Source organism: Mauremys mutica, chromosome 3 (assembly GCF_020497125.1).
Source record: "Mauremys mutica isolate MM-2020 ecotype Southern chromosome 3, ASM2049712v1, whole genome shotgun sequence".
Taxonomy (NCBI): domain Eukaryota; kingdom Metazoa; phylum Chordata; order Testudines; family Geoemydidae; genus Mauremys; species Mauremys mutica.
Window position 1 is genome coordinate 84,620,460 of NC_059074.1, and position 18,639 is coordinate 84,639,098.

The 18,639-nt window shown below is 40.5% G+C and overlaps 1 protein-coding gene across 9 annotated transcripts in view; it reads right to left on the reverse strand.

The window, feature by feature from the left end:
- WASF1 (WASP family member 1) overlaps positions 1-18,639 on the reverse strand; it is a 187,361-nt gene that overhangs the window by 31,127 nt on the left and 137,595 nt on the right. For 8 of the 9 annotated variants that reach the window (XM_045011779.1, XM_045011782.1, XM_045011784.1 and 5 more), the window contains one exon: positions 4,344-4,478. In XM_045011779.1, coding sequence (XP_044867714.1) covers positions 4,344-4,478 — 135 coding nt within the window. Of the gene's footprint in view, positions 1-4,343; positions 4,479-16,880; positions 16,973-18,639 lie in introns of all 9 variants that reach the window. The other variant, XM_045011787.1, reaches the window with a different exon arrangement.

Here is an 18,639-nt window from a genome sequence, read left to right on the forward strand (position 1 = left end):
CTGGAACATCTTTTTATTGAAAACTGGAATCTCAATCTTTGTCTGAGATTACATTCCAAAAAGTGGAGTGGTCTGATTTGGGATTCTTAGATATTTTATGTCTGTTTCTGTCTACAAACAATAGCTTCCCTACTTAGGTTTTCAGGAAATGTGGAAATTACGCTAAGTCTGTATGGTGAAAGGTTTGTGTGATCTTGCTCAGCTGGGGTGCAACTGACCTCATGCTGAGGGCCGACACAATGCCTATATACCACTTAAGTTGTACATAAATGCTACCTGCTAGTCCTCTATCTAAGTCATCCTAGTGATGTTTTTTGAACTACTTGTTTTCTCAGGGCTCAACATTATTTCTAAAGTAAAGAATCTCAGCTGATGTAAATCAGTATACTTCACTGAAGTTAACTGAGATCCAGTGATTTACACCGGCTGAGGATCTGGGCAATGAGCCTCTATAATAAGACACTGTCATTCTAACTGATCCAATTTTCACTAGTTTTCATACCAATAAAGTAATGCTGTGGGCTCCTCCTAAACTTCTTCCATAGTTAGCTCTGAAACTGTACATTGAATCAGTCAATCACCCAAATAATATTTTACATGTTCTTATACTCGTTCTGGTAACAATTCTTTAAGCAAGTCATTTATGCCTTATTTTTGACAGTTGCACCTTAGGTCAAACTGTGTTCCAGAGAAACATGCCTAAAACATTGCTTCTCCATTTTTTTCAAGTCTTCAGCTCTCTAATAACTCATTTACTTCTGCATTGCATCTATACTACCAAACTTCATATCTTCACTAATGGTAAAATGGTGGATTCTGTCTCAGTATAGACAGGGAACAGGTGTTTTAACCATGTTGCTTAACTGTACAGGAGATCCATTACAGAAACAGTCACAGAACCCACATCCTTTTATTCCATGTAGGGTTAATGACTAAGGCCTGGTCTACACTAGGCGTTTAAACCGGTTTTAGGAGCGTAAAACCGATTTAACGCCACAACCGTCCACACTAGGAGGCACCTTATATCGATTTTAATGGCTCTTTAAACCGGTTTCTGTACTCCTCCCTAACGAGAGGAGTAACGCTAGTATCGGTATTAACATATCGGATTAGGGTTAGTGTGGACGCTGATCGACGGCATTGGCCTCCGGGAGCTATCCCACAGTGCACCAGTGACCGCTCTGGACCGCAATCTGAACTCGGATGCAGTGGTCAGGTAGACAGGAAAAGCCACGCGAACTTTTGAATATTTCCTGTTTGCCCAGCGTGGAGCTCCGATCAGCATGGGTGGCGATGCAGTCCGAAATCAAAATAAAAAAAGAGCTCCAGCACGGACCATGCGGATGTGATCGCTGTAAGGGCAGGCAAATCCGTTCTATCAGTGCTCCGTTACAGAAGATGAAATTCAGAATCCTTTTTTAAAAATCTCCAGACAGACGCCATAGCAGGGACTCAGCGCACTGCAGCGTGACAAGCGTAACGGAAAGCCAAAGAATCAAATGGACCCTCATGGACTGGAGGACTGAAGCTATCCCACAGTTCCTGCAGCCTCCGAAAAGTATTTGCATTCTTGGCTGAGCTCCAAATGCTTCTAGGGTCAAACACAGTGTCCGCGGTGGGTCAGGGCATAGCTTGGCAATCTACTCACCCCCCACACACACCCCCAGAAGCGAAAGGGAAAACAATCCTCTGACTCTTTTACATGTCACCCTATCTTTACTGAATGCTGCAGATAGACACGATGCTGCAGCCGTCAACACCAACATCATCACTCCCCCCCTGCCATGGGTGGCTGATGGTACAAAAGGACTGGTAACCGTCCTCGTCATCAGCCTATTGGCACATGGGGCAGTAACCATGCTGACTAGCATCCGTCAGGTCGATCAAGGGCGCCTGGCCCTAATTTTTTCTGGTGGTGGATGGTGCAATATGGCTGGTAACCATCGTCATCATAGCAACAGGGGGCTGAGCTCCATCAGCCCCCACCCTTCATGTGTAAAGAAAAGATTCAGTTGCCCCTGGACTAGCAGAGGGATGCTGGGCTTCTCTCCTACACACTGCTTAATGTCCTGTCTGGACTATCATAGCAGCTGGAGGCTGCCTTCCACTCATTTCTCACTAACAAGTCACCATGTCTTATTCCTGTATTCTTTATTACTTCATCACACAAGTGGGGGGACAATGGTATGGTAGCCCAGGAAGGCTGGGGTAAGAACGGAATGAACAGGTGGTGTTGTTACAGGAGCACCTCCTGTGAATAGCATACAGATCATAATTTCTGCAGGATCTGACACAGAGCAGCTGTGCTCTCTGGTTCTATGATACAGTGGTTCTCTAGTACACTTGCCTATATTCTAGGCAGGACTGATTCTATTTTTAGATACCAAAAAGGAGGGATTGACTCAGGGAGTCATTCCCAATTTTGGCTTTTGCGCCCCTGGCTAAGAGCAGCCAGGGGCACTTATGACAGCAGCAAATGGTACAAAAGGACTGGTAGCCATGATCATCTTAGTTCCAATTTATGGAAGGGTTTGGATGGTGCAATATGGCTGGTAACCATCTCTGCTGTCATGCAAAAGCAAAAGCATGCTTCTGTGTAGCGCTGCTGAATCGCCTCTGTGAGCGGCATCTAGTACACATACGGTGAGAGTCACAAAAGGCAAAACAAGCTCCATGATTGCCATGCTATGGCATCTGCCAGGGCAATCCAGGGGAAAAAGGCGCGAAATGCTTGTCTGCCGTTGCTTTCCCAGAGGAAGGAGTGACTAACGACATTTACCCAGAACCACCCGCGACAATGATTTTTGCCCCATCAGGCACTGGGATCTCAACCCGGAAGTTCCAAGGGGCGGCGGGGGAGGCTGCGGGAACTATGGGATAGCTAGGGAATAGCTACCCACAGTGCAACGCTCCAGAAGCCGACGCTAGCCTCGGACCGCAGACGCACACCACCGAATTAATGTGCTTAGTGTGGCCGCGTGCAATCGATTTTATAAAATCTGTTTTACAAAACCGGTTTATGCAAATTCGGAATAGTCCCGTAGTGTAGACGTACCCTTAGTGGTGAAACAGCCTTGTCTACACTGCAGCTTCTACTGCTGCTGTCACACATAGAGAATTATAACTATGAAGCCTGTTACAGTAGACAAAGCTGTGGAGAAAAGGAAATTACTTGTCATTCTTGTTCTTAGAAAGAAGCGATTACGACAGATTTATATTCACCCATCTTTCTCTACAACAGTTATGGCCTTAGCTGTTAGAGTTTTTTGTGTGGTCAAAAAGAAACTGGAATTGGAAAATATAGCATTCTATGTACTTTCACAGGTTACATGATCTGCCCTCTTCAAAAGGTTCCATTATTTTGGCTTGTTAGATTCCAAATCTCATGACTAAGTTTTGAAACCCAACAGAATGGAAAAGCAGAGGATTTCAGTCTCAGGATAGTCATCCAGAACCTTTCCTGAATAATAAATTCACTTAGGCAAAAATAAATAAATCCTAAATAAATATGGATCAAAGATTTATTTATTTTTTAGCAAAATATAACAAAGATTTAACAAGTATAAGCTACTTTAATAAATATGCATGAGAAAAGGAAGGGGAGAAAAGGGTGAAGTGGGACAGGAAAAGACAGGGAGAGTGCTGATTGGTCAATTTTTCACAACCTCGAAAAAGACACAAAGGACCAAAAAGATGGGGGTAGAGGTGGCAAAGGCTAATCCTTGATTTTCTGATGTCAAAGTTCCACAGCTAAACGATGAGTTGTTCACTGAAGATCAGTAGATGATGGACAGTATGGATGAGAGAAGGATGAGAAGGGAGAGCTGAACAGCATTATGCCTGTCCTGGGACAGATGTGTGAAACAATCTTTGACAAACAGAGTTACCATTCAAACTTCACCATGAGCCCAAAGCTGTACACGTTTTAATAAAGAATGACAATGTGTCAATTACTGAAGACTGCACTCACACAAGTGCTTATAAATCTCACTCATGAAGGTAAACACTGAGTACAGGTTTACTCCCAGAATTTGACAATAAAAAAAACAAAAATATAATATATAGTAATGTCCTGTCACACTCCTCTATCACCTTCCGTCTAAGTCAATGGAAGCTGTAGGTGTTCAGCACCCTGGTATGAAAATTTTGGGCTGAATGACTTGCTCAAGATCACATAGGAAGTCTATTGCAGAACTAAGAGGAGAACCTGTGCCTCCCATCCTCAGTCCTGTGCCTTAACCCCAAAATCATCCTTCTTTCCATTTTGCATATCAATTTATTTACAGCACAAAGGAAATACTCTTCAATGTATCAATCACAGTCATGTGTGGAAGTAAACTTACGTTCTTCTTCCTTTGGGTCAAGTTGTGTAACACTGACAGATAAACGGTCCACACGTTCTTGTAAGGAGTTAACCCTGAAGGAGAAACTGTGTGCTTCGTTGAAAAGCTCACCAAATATATCTTCAGCATATTTACCTGCAACAGAAAAAGTTGGAAAATCAGAATTCAAGAATGGCACAAGTGATCCAAAATGAATGCTTTTAAAAAAGACTGTCTTCTGAATTACTGCTATGTTAAAAAGATTATTTTTAACAGTGACAGCATAGGCGCGACTCCGGGGGTGCTCGGGGGCTGGAGCACCCATGGGGAAAAATTGGTGGGAGCAGCTCCCTGCGCCGCTCCCCCATCCCAGCTCACCGCCGCCTCCGCTCTGCCTCCCTCCCCTGGGCGCACAGTCTGCCCACTTTTCCCCCCTGGCTCCCAACACATGCACCGTGAAACAGCTGATTTGTGTTGCTAGCGTGGGGAGGGAGGAAGGGGAACTCAGCGTGCTCGGGCAAGAGGCGGGGTTGGGGCAGGGATTTGGGGAAGGGGTCCAATAGGGGCAGGGAGGGGGTGGAGACTTTGGGGAAGGGGTTGGAATGGGGGCGGGGCAGGGAAAGTGTGGAGTCGGGATGAGGCCAGGGAGGCACAAGCTCCCCTGGCGCCAGGGAGGCACAAGCTCCCCTGGCGCCAGGGAGGCACAAGCTCTGCTGGCGCCAGGAAAAGTTGGTGCCTATGGCTGACAGGTGTTAAAGGTGCCAATCTTAACAAAAACTTGTAATTACTGAGTTAATTAAGAATGTTAGATGAAAGAAAGAGAAGTAAAAGGGATTTTATTCATCTGACAATGTATTTACTAAAAATAAAATTAATATATCCAATACACTAACAGCTCCTCAGCTGGTGTAAACTGAGGTGGCTACAGTGACATCTGTGCTCAGCTAGGACCATGTATACTATCTGAGGAGCCCTATAACTGGATTAAGTAATCTTTTCAAGTGTAATTAAAAAATACTAAGGTAAACTTGTCAGTTATATAATCTGACAGGTTTTTGTAAACAGAAACCCAGGTATTTAGTTTCAGTATAATTTGAATCAGATTATTCATAGATACAATTAAAAATAATTATTTTCCTCCTTTGAGTGCTCAATATTGTAGAAACTGACTAACATGCACTGAGTCCTTCCATGGACTTTCAGTAGTCAATGGACCTTTCCCTAATAACGCAACCTATAGCTAGGTATCACGTAGAAAGATACAGTACAAAATTCTCCATGTAGTTCTGCTACTCCTCCTCCATCCTAACCTGCAACACTTTTTACATCTTAAGCTTGTCCTGAGCAGAGTCTGCCAATGCTACTACAAATACATCAGACTTGGGGCCCCATTTTCTGAAGACTGCAACCTGGACTTGTGTGCATGTATTTCATGTGAAAAGTGTGTTCTTTTAAGATGCCATCACAAGCATGTCATATAGACTTCTAATTACCCGATCTTTGTAGAATCAGCAAAATGTAGGACTGAAAGGAACCTTGATAGGTCATCTAATCCAGTCCCTACACTGAGGCACAACTAAGTATTACCTAGACCATTTGTGAGAGGTGTTTAATCTACTCTGTTCTTATAAATCTTTAATAACAGAGATTCCACAACCTCCCCAAGTAATTTGTTCCAGTGCTTAACTACTCTGACAATTAGAAAGTTTTTCATAATATCTAACCTAGATCTCCCTTGCAGCAATTTAAGCTCCTTACTTCTTGTCCTATCCACAGTGGTTAAGGAAACAATTTATCACTCTACTCTTTATAACAACCTTTTATGTATTTGAAGACTTATGTCCCCCTCAATCTGCTCTTCTCCAGACTAAACAAAACATGTTTTTTTAATCTTTCCTCGTAGATCATGTTTTCTAGACCCATAATCATTTTTGTTGCTCTCCCTTGGACTTTCTTTAATTTGTCCATGTTTCTCAAAGCATTACACCCAGAACTGGACACAGTACTCCAGTTGAGGCCTTATCAGTGCTGACTAGAGTGGGAGAATTACTTCTCTTATCTTGCTTACAACATTCCTGCTAATACATCCCAGAATGATGTTCGCTTTTTTACAACAGTATTAAATTGTTGACTCATATTTAATTTGTGGTCCACTATAACCCCCAGATCTTTGTCTTCACTACTCTTTCCTAGGTAGTCATTTCCCATTTTGTGATTCATGCAATCGATTGTTCCTTCCTAAGTGTAGTACTTCACATTTGTCCTTAGTGAATTTCATCCTATTTACTTCAGACCATTTCTCCAGTTAGTCAAGATCATTTTGAATTCTAAGGCTGTGCTCCAAAGTGCTTGCAACCCCTCCCAGTTTGGTATCATCTGCAAAGTTTATAAAAGTGTACTCTTTATGCTATTATCAAAATCATTTATGAAGATATTGAATAGGACTTGACTCCAAACAGATCCCTGTGGGACCACACTCAATATACTCTTCCCAGCTTGATTGTGAACCATTGATAACTATTCTTGGAGTACACTTTTCCAACCAGTTGTGCACTCATTTTCTAGTACAGTGTAGTTCATCCAGAGAAGCAAGAAGTTCAGTGGAGAAGCAAGTGGTGATAGCTCTGTGGATGCTTGCAACGCCAGACTGCTACTGGTCAGTGGAGCATAAATTTGGAGTGGGTAAATCTACCGTGGGATTTGTTGTGATTCAAGTTTGCAGGGCCATCAAAAGACTTCTGCTAAGAAGGGTAGTGACTCTAGGCAACGTGCAGGACATATTGGATGGTTTTGCCATGATGGGGTTCCCTAACTGTGGTGGGGAAACAGACGGAACACATATGCCTATCTTGGCACCAGACCACCTTGCCAAAAAGTTCATAAACCAAAAGGGGTACTTCTCAATGGTGTTGCGAGCGCTGGTGGATCACAGGGGCTGTTTTAGCAACACCAACGTGAGATGGTCGGGAAAGGTGCATGATGCAGGCATCTTTAGGAACACAAGTCTTTTAAAAAAGCTGTAAGCAGGGACTTTCTTTCCAGACTGCAAAATAACCATTGGTGATGTTGAAATTCCAATCGTGATCCTGGGAGACCCAGCTTATCTAAGGTATAAAATATTATTCAACAAAAGAACCTACTCAGCAAAAAACAGAATTTGCTAATTTATTTGATTCCTACAGAACTCTAATAATTGCTAAATCTTTATTCTTAAACTGTAGGTGATGAGTAATTCCATTGTAGTGACTAGGAGTTATTCATATCCTGCACGCAGAGAACTGGGTTCCTAGTGGTGAACAAATGGTTACTAATCTTCCATAATTATTGTTCTCCAAAATGTGTAATCTAGGACCAAACATTGAGAAAGCGGGAAAGGTAGTTTACAAACATGGGCAGATGGAAACCACAGAAGCAACAGTCCTAGCAGCCAGGGGCGGCTCTACAAATTTGGCCGCCCCAAGCAGTCATGCCCGGGAGGCGCCCCCGAGCCGCGGGAGCAGCGGACCTCCCGCGGGCATGACTGCGGAGGGTCCGCTGGTCGCGCGGCTCGGCTGGACCTCCCGCAGCTGCGGGCGGTTCGCTGGTCCGGCGGCTCTGGTTGAGCTGCTGCAGGCATGCCTGCGGGAGGTCCACTGGAGCCGCCGGCCGAGCGTCCCCTCCGCAGTCATGCCTGCGGCAGGCCCGCTGCTCCCGGGGCTCCGGTGGACCTCCCGCAGGCATGACTGCGGCAGGTCCGCCGGCCCAGCCTGCCGCCCCCCCGGGAAAGGGCCGCCCCAGGCGGGTGCTTGCCCCGCTGGGCTCTGGAGCCGGCCCTGCTAGCAGCTGAGTCTGCCGCGTCTAGTGCAGGCTGTAGTGAAGTTCTTGCTACAGATTTCCCCTCATCAACTAAAGAGAACTCCTGTCTCGCATCCTCCAGCAACATGTCCCTAAGCTTTAACATGGAGTCCCAAACATTACAATCATAATGTCCCAAAGAGTTAGTTGTTTGGCAATTCCAATTTGCAATCCCTCAGTAGAATAAACTTTTCTACCAAATATATCTAGATTCTTTTGCATTGTTTGATTTGGGACTTGCTGCCTGTTGTCCCTGTCATTCCCATTCACTTGCTGCTGGCACCACCAGAGAGCCTGGTGGGGATGAAAGTATAGATATTCAACCTCTTGGGAGGGTATGTAATATTTACATTCAGCCCTTTTTGAAGTGGGAGGAAGGGATCTTCCAGAAAGATTAATGGGCTTCATAATTGCCTCTTTAATAGATAAGGACACCTGCGAAGGCCCTGTGGTGGCTAAAATATCAATAAAGTGGTCTGAGGACTTCTTAACCTCCTCTACCTGGATCCCCAAACTTATCCTCTTCAATAGCTGTTGTGAGTTTTATAATCATCAGGATGAGGTAAGATGCCTCCCAAGGAATTTGCCTCATCAGAAGAGGAGAATGAAGAAGCCAGCACAAGCTGAGGCTGCGCCTCCTCCACTAGCTGTCCAACAGGACCCTCCTGAACTGCCTCTTGCTGCTTGGCTCTGGGCCTGGTGCCAGGCTCAGAAACAGGTGGCACCTGGTGAGTAGATTTCCCACACCTCTTCCAGGACACAGAGCAGGAACACCTGGTGTATGACCTAGAAACCAGGGGGAGTCCCCCTGGGTTCCAAAAGGGCCACTACTGGACCAGTAGTGAGCCCCCGTGACTCCCCAGCTACATGCCTGATCCTATTCCAGCTGGAGGATGCCAAGGCGCCCCAGGATAGTAACACCTCAGTGGAGAGTAATGAGACCAGCTCCCATGGATGTGAAATATAGGAGCCAATCTTCAATTCAGAGGTGGTTTTATATGTAACAGACACTTTCACAAGAATAGAGCAAGTGAAAAACTTGCAGACCATTGCTGTTTATAATGTCTCATATCAGAGGAGTTAAGGAAGTTATGAAAAGCTGACTGGCATTTGTTTGTAGATATCTCAAACTCTATCTGTGGCTCAGAAAGAAAACCTATGAGATACATGGAATCCTAGGCACTAAAGCAGAGTGACCAAGAATTAGCACCAAATCTTTTTTATCGTGACTCCAAACTAGGGTAATCTTTTTGTTTTGAAAAGGCAGATCGGGGGACAAGAAGCCACTCACACACTACAAAAGGTACAAATCATTCAGCAAACTCTGCAGCTCTTCATATTTAAAAACACCAGTTACAAATCCAGGAATGCTTTAAATAGACTGCAACAGCAATCTTTTAAAACTCAATTTATAGTCGTTACATATATCTGCAAGACAGCATAGAAATTCATAAAAGAAACACTGTTTACCTTTCCTATAGCTACTGCCAACCACTAATATAAAAAATCATTTAGGCTGAACTGATTTGGCAGGTTTGTATATGTACAAGGCTATTTAGAAGGCCTAGGGGTTTAGTTTAACTACCTGACTTGCTTCTAAACCACTGGACTATTCAATTATATCATCCTTTATGTAAGTACCAAAACCAGTACTTCCAGGGCTTATACATTCAGATAATAAGGCCAGAAGGAACCACTGTGATCATCTAACCTGAACTTCTGTATAACACAGGCCATCACATCTCCCCAAAGTGACTGTCAATATAGTGAAGTAGTGGATTTTACTGCAAAGCATGCAGCATGATTAGTATTGGCGTTATTTATTAAGAAAGGGCAGGGTCATGTTGGGTTATGTTAATCCTACTTCACTTGGAACAGAGCATTATTGCAGGAAAATGTCTCCCACTTTGAAAAGTTTTTGCCTAATGTCTATTTTCAGTCAGTAGCATCTTTTCTTCATTTCACTTCTGTAGCAGTGTCAGACAATTATCTCATGCAGTGTTTTGTTCCAGTGATATCACCTCATATACATAACTTTATTTGTGTATAAGTCACATAAACCATTGTCTTTTGTTAGCATCTGGGTAGTATTTTATTTCATTTCTACAGGAAATTGTTTGGGAGATGAACAGAATTTGGAGGCAATGTCTCCATGGCTATGCTAAAATAATAATAGTTATTTCCCAGATTTTAACAAATATGCAAGCAAAAAGGATGAACTCTGCTCTTGTGATTGGCTGTCATTTACTCACTAAAAATGTAAAGGAGATATGAGGCAGAGATTAGGAAAAAAACGTTTGTGATTTTCAAGTGCATCTTGATGACAGATAATGAGTGTTTTAGCAGTAATTTGAGTACCTCTGAAAATGGCAATATACTCTGATCTTCAACTTACAGTACTTGGTAATTGCTTTCATCACATATTACACACGAAAAAAATCCATGTTTTTTGCAGTTGATGAAGCCTTTTAAAAAATTCTAGTGTGCTTTCCTCTGTAAAAAGAAGCAGGGTACTTTTTATGAGTTTCTTAAATCAGGTTCTTAAGAAACTTTCCATGATTCTTTCATAGGCTTGTAAACCTTCAAAGGTGGGGTCAATATAGCTTTCACTTCAGTAAACCAAGAAAGAAGAAAACCCATTCTGAATTTAGGCATGGGAGTGTCACCATTAATTTTATTATGCCCACCAATCAAATTCTGAACCAGGTCTGAACTAAAAGTTAATCTTGGTCACACAGATCTGAGAGAAATAAGCTACATAGTGTAAATTCAAACCTTAATTTGTGTTGCAGCTCTGTCTTCTGTGTGACTCCTCCACACAATGCTATACTACACTAATTCTAATCACAGGTCTCACTTTTGGTCTAGCTCATGATATTTTAAAATGTCACAATAAGTAAATAATGGAAAAAGAGCATCAATACAGTTTGGGTTTGCTGTTATTCTGAATGATCAATTCTGAATTCTACTATTTATTTCATTCATATAAAAAGATGGTTACCTGCCTTTTTTAAATGTTGTTCTTCGAGATGTGTTGCTTATGTCCATTCCAATAGCTGTGCTGCGTGCATGATTGTCAGAAGTTTTTACCCTAGCGGTAGCCATTGGGTCGGCTGTGGAGCACCCTGGAGTGGCGCCTTTGTGGCAGTATATATAGTTCCCTGCCGACCCACTGCCTGCTCAGTTCCTTCTTGCTGGAATACTCTGACAGAGGGGAGGTGGGCAGGATTAATATCGCATGGCTGAAATCCCTGGGGCTGCAGCATGCCCCGGCGATGGGGAAAAATATCGGGAGGGGGTAAGGAACCCCCCAACTTAAACGTACTAACGAACTGACTAAGATAGTCACTGACTAAGGCTGCTGAGGCACTGTCCCCTTTGAAGAGCTGTCCTGACTGAAAAAGTGTAAAAAATAAATAAATAAATAAATCTAAATTGAATAAAATATTTCCAGAACTCAGTCCTCAAAGTTGGCCAGGAGATATTCCAGACCATCAAGAAGGTTGCTTCTATATGCTACAGATGGGAAAAACTGAAGAGGGACATCCAAGAAGTTCCTACTATATGAAGGCTTCATAATAAAAATAATAAACAGCCAAAATATTCAGCTCATGCTTAGTAAACAAATATATTATTAACTTCTCAAGACAAAACTACTCTTCAGAATGGTACCATACCAGGTGCAAATCAGCAAAATGGATCCACAGGTCCAATGAGTTAGAAGTTTTGGCATAACATCTTGATGAAATTCTATGGTAGACATTATCGTAGATAGGACATTTTTGAGATGCAGCATGGTTTTAAACCCAGGAGACTTAGGACTGAGTGTAGCACTGTTGACCTTGCTCCAAAGCACAAACCATTGGCAAGCTGTCTCAACCTTTAGTGTGGACAGATCAAATACTGGCTATATGTATTCATTTTCAACTTACTATCTTACAGTGCCCAAAACTATTTTACACACTTCACAGCATGCATAAATTGTCCCTGCCTCAATGTCTTACAAATCTATTTTCACAAATGAGAGAGACAACAAAACAGTGAAGTGTAGCTGTAAGGACAAAGGAAAGGCCATAGCAATTACAAACTTACTCAACAAAGACACATGCATTGTACAGTTGAAAATTTTTTTGTCAGTTGCTTTCCTAAATATGTCAAAATAAAAAATGTCTTTTTGCGGCCAAATCACTAGAAATCGGTCTGAAGAAGTGGAGGGTGGCAGCTTAGCAAACCAGTTTGGGAAGGAACTCCTCACTACACAGGCCAAAAACAACTGCTAAATATAACTTGCCACCTCATATGCATTTATGAACTTATCAACAAATAAAGTTTCCAACTCTCAGAAAAAGGTACAGAAGAAAAATTGTTCACACACTTATTCTTGCAGAGAATAAGCCACAAGGGGTTATATGCTTTCCTTAACAAAGTCTTATGTCAAAGTTCTCCATCCAGCCTTTTATTTGCTCCACAGCCTCAATTGTATACTGGTCCTGGTCCAAAAATGTATTAACTTCTGTTGTAGCTCCAGAAAGGTAATTATCTTTGTTAGACATAATTCCCTAAATTGAGAACAGATGTTTTTAATGTAGGTGTTACATTCCTAAAACAAAGATTAGACAAAATATTCTCATGTTCTTTTCTTTGTGTAATTTGATTGGACTTTGGGTTTAGTCAATATCACTGTTACCCCTGCATAATCAGTCAGTGAGTTTCTCCTTTTCATGTGGGTGTTTTACACGGCTATAAGGGAGTTATTTTTTTTAAATAGGAATGTGTAACTGTAAAAATTTTGCAGGAGAACTCAGCGGCCAGTGTAGTACTGGACTCTGCTCTTAAGTCATTTTTTGAAACTGACTAGATTTCCACCTGGCAACGTCACTTTCAGGATTTCAAAATCATCTTTCTCAAAATGAGTCACAAGTTGTTAAGTCAATAAGGGGCACATTATTAACACGATTTCCATCAGTGGCTCTCCTCATTTTCTTAAGGAGTAATAAACTCATAATTTTCCATCTTATTGGTTTTGGAGGATTCACTAAACCAAATGATTCAAGCTAGCATTTGGTAAAAATTCAACATTTTTGGTGCTGAACACCTACAGGCTGTCAGTTCTCCTTATTTGTAATTTTTTTAAAAAAATTAAAAATAGACTTACTTTAGGATCCCTATCCCTTCCAGGGACAATTTTAGAAACAAAAAAGATGCTTTCCACCAAACTAATTCTAGCACCGAGAGTCATGGCTTGCCTGTACAGAGACGTAGTGAGTGACAAGCTGGAGAGTGAATCTACCCTGCACTAGCCTGCTGTGCATTAAGTAGTTATGTGGACCTTTCTGCCGTGCACTAAAAGTTCTGTAATGAATAGATTCATTAATATGTCCATTATTAGAAGTGATGATTTTAGACAACATCTGTACACCAAGATCACTTGAAATCCTTGAGAGAAAATATGCATTCAGCTTCGTAGAAAGCTGCTCCAGACTGCTAGTTATTGGGATCTGCTTATTTTGGGGCTTTTTTTTTGCTCTATCTCAGTTCCCAAAAGGGTCTAAGGGCTTGATCCAAAGTCCTTTGAAGTCACTTAAAAGATTCTCATGGGGGTTTGGATTAGTTCCTTAGTTCTTATCATCTTAAAATCCTAGATTCAGCAAGAAGGCTACTTAAACAGCAGTTGCAGAAGGAATACAGACCCGTACATACAAAGGGAACCAGGAAGGGAAGGAAAAAATAATAGAGTTACATAGAAAGATACAAAAGGTTGCTTGAGCAAAACACAAATCCAACACAAGAAAACCCTACAGAAATAAACAAATTATGGCACATAAAATCTAAAAGAGAAATTAGGAGTGCTAAAAGATATTTTAAAAGAGCAATTAACCAAAGACAAAGAAATACAATTTTTTTAAAATGATATCAGAAGCAGGAAGCCACCCTATGGCAGAATTGGTGGGTCTGCTGGACTACCTGGGAACAATTAAGGAGGTAAGGAAATACTTAGAAGCTAAATGATTTCTTCGCATCAGACAGCACCACAAAGGATGGTGAGGAGGTATCTATTCTTTTCAAGTAATAAAGATGTGGCAGTGTCAAGAGTCCAGTTTGATAGAAGAGGTGTTGCTAGAACAGACAGAAGAATTAAAGAAAAAGAATTCACCAGGACTGGATGGTATTCATCCAAAAATTCTGAAGAAACTTAAGAAAGAAATGGCTAAGCTGCTGACAAGAACTAGACATATGGATATCAAGAATATGCATAATCACACTGGGTAGGATTAAATTATGAATCTGCCGGTTGGAATTCCACAATTAAGGTTGAGTTGAGTTTTAAGGATATAAACTCTCATGCTTGAGAGCATAAAATAACAAAAGGTTAGAAAGAAACTTTGACAGTTTGTTCTATAATTGTCCAATACGGGGTTTCTTGCATCTTCCTCTGAAATAGCTGATATTGAATAGCATCAGAAATATGATACTGTATTAGATGGACTGCTGGTGTGATTCAATGTGGCACTTCCTGTATCCTTATATTATACAAGTCCAAGAAAACTGGCTACAGAAATGTTACAGTTTTTAAAAATAGGTCTCAAGTGAGGTTTCTGCTAAATAGATTCTCTCTCAAGCTGCAGTACAGCCTCATCCCCACAGGTGGAGCTTTTAAAATAGTACATATTTTCAGTTTCTTTGACATTTTTTAAAATCTGAAATCTATAAAGAGCATCTCCTGACATACCTATTAGGAACTAAGACTGGCAACGGGCTTATGCAGCTCTGCGTCCTGATTTCATTCAACTTTTTTTTTTATTTAATGCCTAAGATAAAAGGGAAGTATACAGGTGTTTCACCTTAATCCCTGAAGCTGTGTGTGTTAATGTCTAATTTATTGAATTAGAAGCAGTCTGTCACAGGATTATTAATTACATTTCTTACTTTAAAAAATGGCAATACAGTGGATGGAAGGAAGGAAACAATGATTATATTAAAACCTGGAAGAAATTATAATAAATCTTAAAATATAAAGTAATCTAAAGTGATGATCAAACAAGAGTAAATTAGTGCATTTTATAGGTTGTATAATATAATCTCTATGGCAACACAGAATCATAGACATGTAGGGCTGGAAGGGACCACAAGAGGTCATTAAGTCAAGCCCCTGCACTGAGGTAGGACCTAAACCTAGACCATCCCTGACAGGTGTTTGTCCAACCTGTTCTTAAAAATCTCTAATGACAGGATTCCACAACCTCCCTTGGACTCCTATTCCAGGATTTAACTACCCATATAGTTAGAAACTCCTTCCTAATGTCTAACCTAAATCTTCCTTGCTGCAGATTAAGCAAATTAATTCTTGTCCTTGGCATTCTTCCATGGGCATAGAGAACTGATCACCATCCTTTCTTTAAAAGCCTTTAACTTATTTGAAGACCTATCAGGTTTCCCCCTGCCCCAATCTTCTTTTTTCAAGACTAAACATGCCTAATTATTTTTTAACCTTTTCTCATAGGTCAGGTTTTCTAAACCATTTATCATTTTTGTTACACTCCTCTAGACTCTCTCCAAATTGCCCACATCCTTTCTAAAGTGTGATACCCAAAACTGGACACAGTAGCCGAGTAGCCTCACCAGTGCTGAGTAGAATGGGCCAGTTATCGCCAGTGTCTTTCATATGACTCCCCTGTTAATCTACCTCAGAATGATAGTAACCTTTTTAATAACTACATCACATTGTTGGATTAATTTGTGATCCACTAAAAACCCCAGAATCTTTTTCATTAGTACTACTGCCTAGCTAGTTAATCCCCATTTTGTACTTGTGCATTTGATTTTTCCTACCTAAGTGTAGAACTTTGCTCTTGTCTTCCGTGGATTTCATCTTGTTGATTTCAGACCAATTCTCTAATTTGTCACGGTCATTTTGAATTCTAATTCTGCCCTTCAGATGTTTACAGCTGTCCCTCTCAGCTTGGCATCCTCTTCAAATTTCATAAGCATACTCAACACTCCATTATCCAAGTCATTAATAAAAATATTGAATGGTACCAGACCCAGACAGAATCCTGCAGGACTTTGGGTGACCAGATAGCACTTGTGAAAAATCGAGATGGGGTGGGGGATAACAGGCACCTATATAAGATAAAGCCCCGAATATCAAGACCGTCCCTATAAAATTGGGACACCTGGTCAACCCCACTAGATACATCTTCTGAGTTTGACAGCAAACCATTGATAACTACTCTTAGTATGGTCTTTCAACCAGTTATGGCTCCTCCTTATAGTACTTTCATCTAGACCACGTTTCCCTAGTTTTGCTTATGATAATGTCAAATGAGACTGTGACAGAAGCCTTAGGTGTCTATAGCTTCTCCCCATCCACTAGGCCAATAACCCTGTCAAAGAAGGAAACTAGGTTGGTTTGGCATGATTTGTTCTTGACAAATTCACGCTGCTATTACTTATTATCCTATTATCCTCTAGGTGCTTACAAATGCTTAATAATTCGTTTCAGTATTTTTCTAAGTATCCAAGTGAGGTTGACTGATCTATAATTCTCCAGGTCCTCTTTGCTCCCCTTTTTAAAGATAGGTACTATGTTTGCCCTTCTCCAGCCCTCTAGGTCCTCACCAGTACTCCATGAGTTCCTGAAATAATTGCTAATGGTTCCAAGATTGCCTCAGCCAGCACCTTTAAGTAATTTAGGCTTTGCCACCTTGAATACATCTAACATACCTGAACATTCTTTATCCTGTTCTTTCCCTATTTTGGCTTGCGTTCCTTCTCCCTTTTTGTTAATATTAGTTGAGTATCTGGTCACCATTTACCTTGAAGATTGAACAAGGTGTGTTAGATATTATGGATCAGACTCCAATTTTGAACCTGCAATTTTGCAGTTACAATTAACTGCATGCAAAAGTAACAAACTTTAGATGTCATGCTCTGTAATTAAAACAGATAGGTGTTTAAATGTTCCCATTAATAGTGGGCATATAACCGGGGGCTAAGTAGAGACCAGTTAAAAACCTTAATAATATAGCTCAGAATACCATATGTACCATTATTGTACCATATTGTATCAATATGGTACAATAAACCTTTACTGATCATAGTGAAAACAAATTTCTTAAATTCAAAAATAATTTTTTCACCTTAAAGGATTTTGCTCACATTTCTGACAAAACTCACCATTGGGCAGAAACACTGAAGGCTTCTACCTCAGAAGTGAATATTTCAAAGCTATGAATGTATGAAAACAGTAAGTTACACTGGAAACTTTTTGCATCTTTAATTACAGCATTCAGTACAAACCTCCCCCCCCACCCCCGTAATACATCTAAACACTTGCATTCACATCTCTGAAAACACAGCACATGTAGGTGCCCAGTGTAGATCAGTCTGTACAGTGTGTACAATGACATAATTTTGCTACAGCACATGTACCAGGATGTTTAAACAGTTGTTTGCATAAATATTAGCATTAGTCAGCATATGAAAAGTTTAAAAATTAATAGATAAACTAGATTTTAAAGCAGAGTTCAGTTTCAGTTATCTGAAGTGTTAACAGTAAAAATGTCAAGTTAAAAACATACTTAAAAAATTTGAGTTTTGACCCGATGGTGTTACTTTAGCTACTATAGTGGATCATCTGTCTAACCGATCTTACCTAAAGTGTTGCCTTTTGGACTTTTTAAATCCCTATTGAAATGGCAAAGGGATCTCTCCATCAGATGGTGAGATGAGAGAAGAATGGAAGTCAGAGTGGATTTGATTTAAATCAAATTGATTGAAATCATGATTTAAATCACTAGTCAGGAAGACTCGATTTAATCATGGTTTTCTACATAAAAGTGCATTCTTGTTGGTTGTTATAACCTTAATACATATTCTTCACAACTCAGAGATAGATGTAGGTTTCATTTTTAGAAGGTACACACTATACATTTTTAAGTGATTTATTTTGAAAAATTTTCAGATTAGTTTTACAGCTATATCAGAAAATGAATGATTGTTTGGTTATTTCATTTACCAAAGGTAATTGAATCAAATATTTATGAAGTCATTGGGAGGTGAACTATCTCCAAGTCAACAAGTTTAATCATTAATATTTGGAAGATTTTCTTGCCATGCTGTATTAGGAGAAGAACATCACCAGACAGACATTTAAATTGTTTTATTTAACTAAAACAACGTTAAGTATTCTGGATTTTTTTCTTCAACAGCAAACATATAGTATTTTAACAAAACAAGCATATGTCCCTCACTTCTCACATTTATCTCCAGACTTCTTCTCCTTGTCCAGATCTATTCCGCCCCCAACAATCTTCTATTCATTGAACTTTCTAAAACTTTGCACTTTGAGAGACAAGTAAGGGATTGACTCTGTGTACATAAATTTGCAGAGGGACAATAGAGTTGAGGTCTTATTTCTCATCTCTATATATTATTTATTTATTTACAAACATTTTTTCTGTTAACAAGCACATTACCTCTA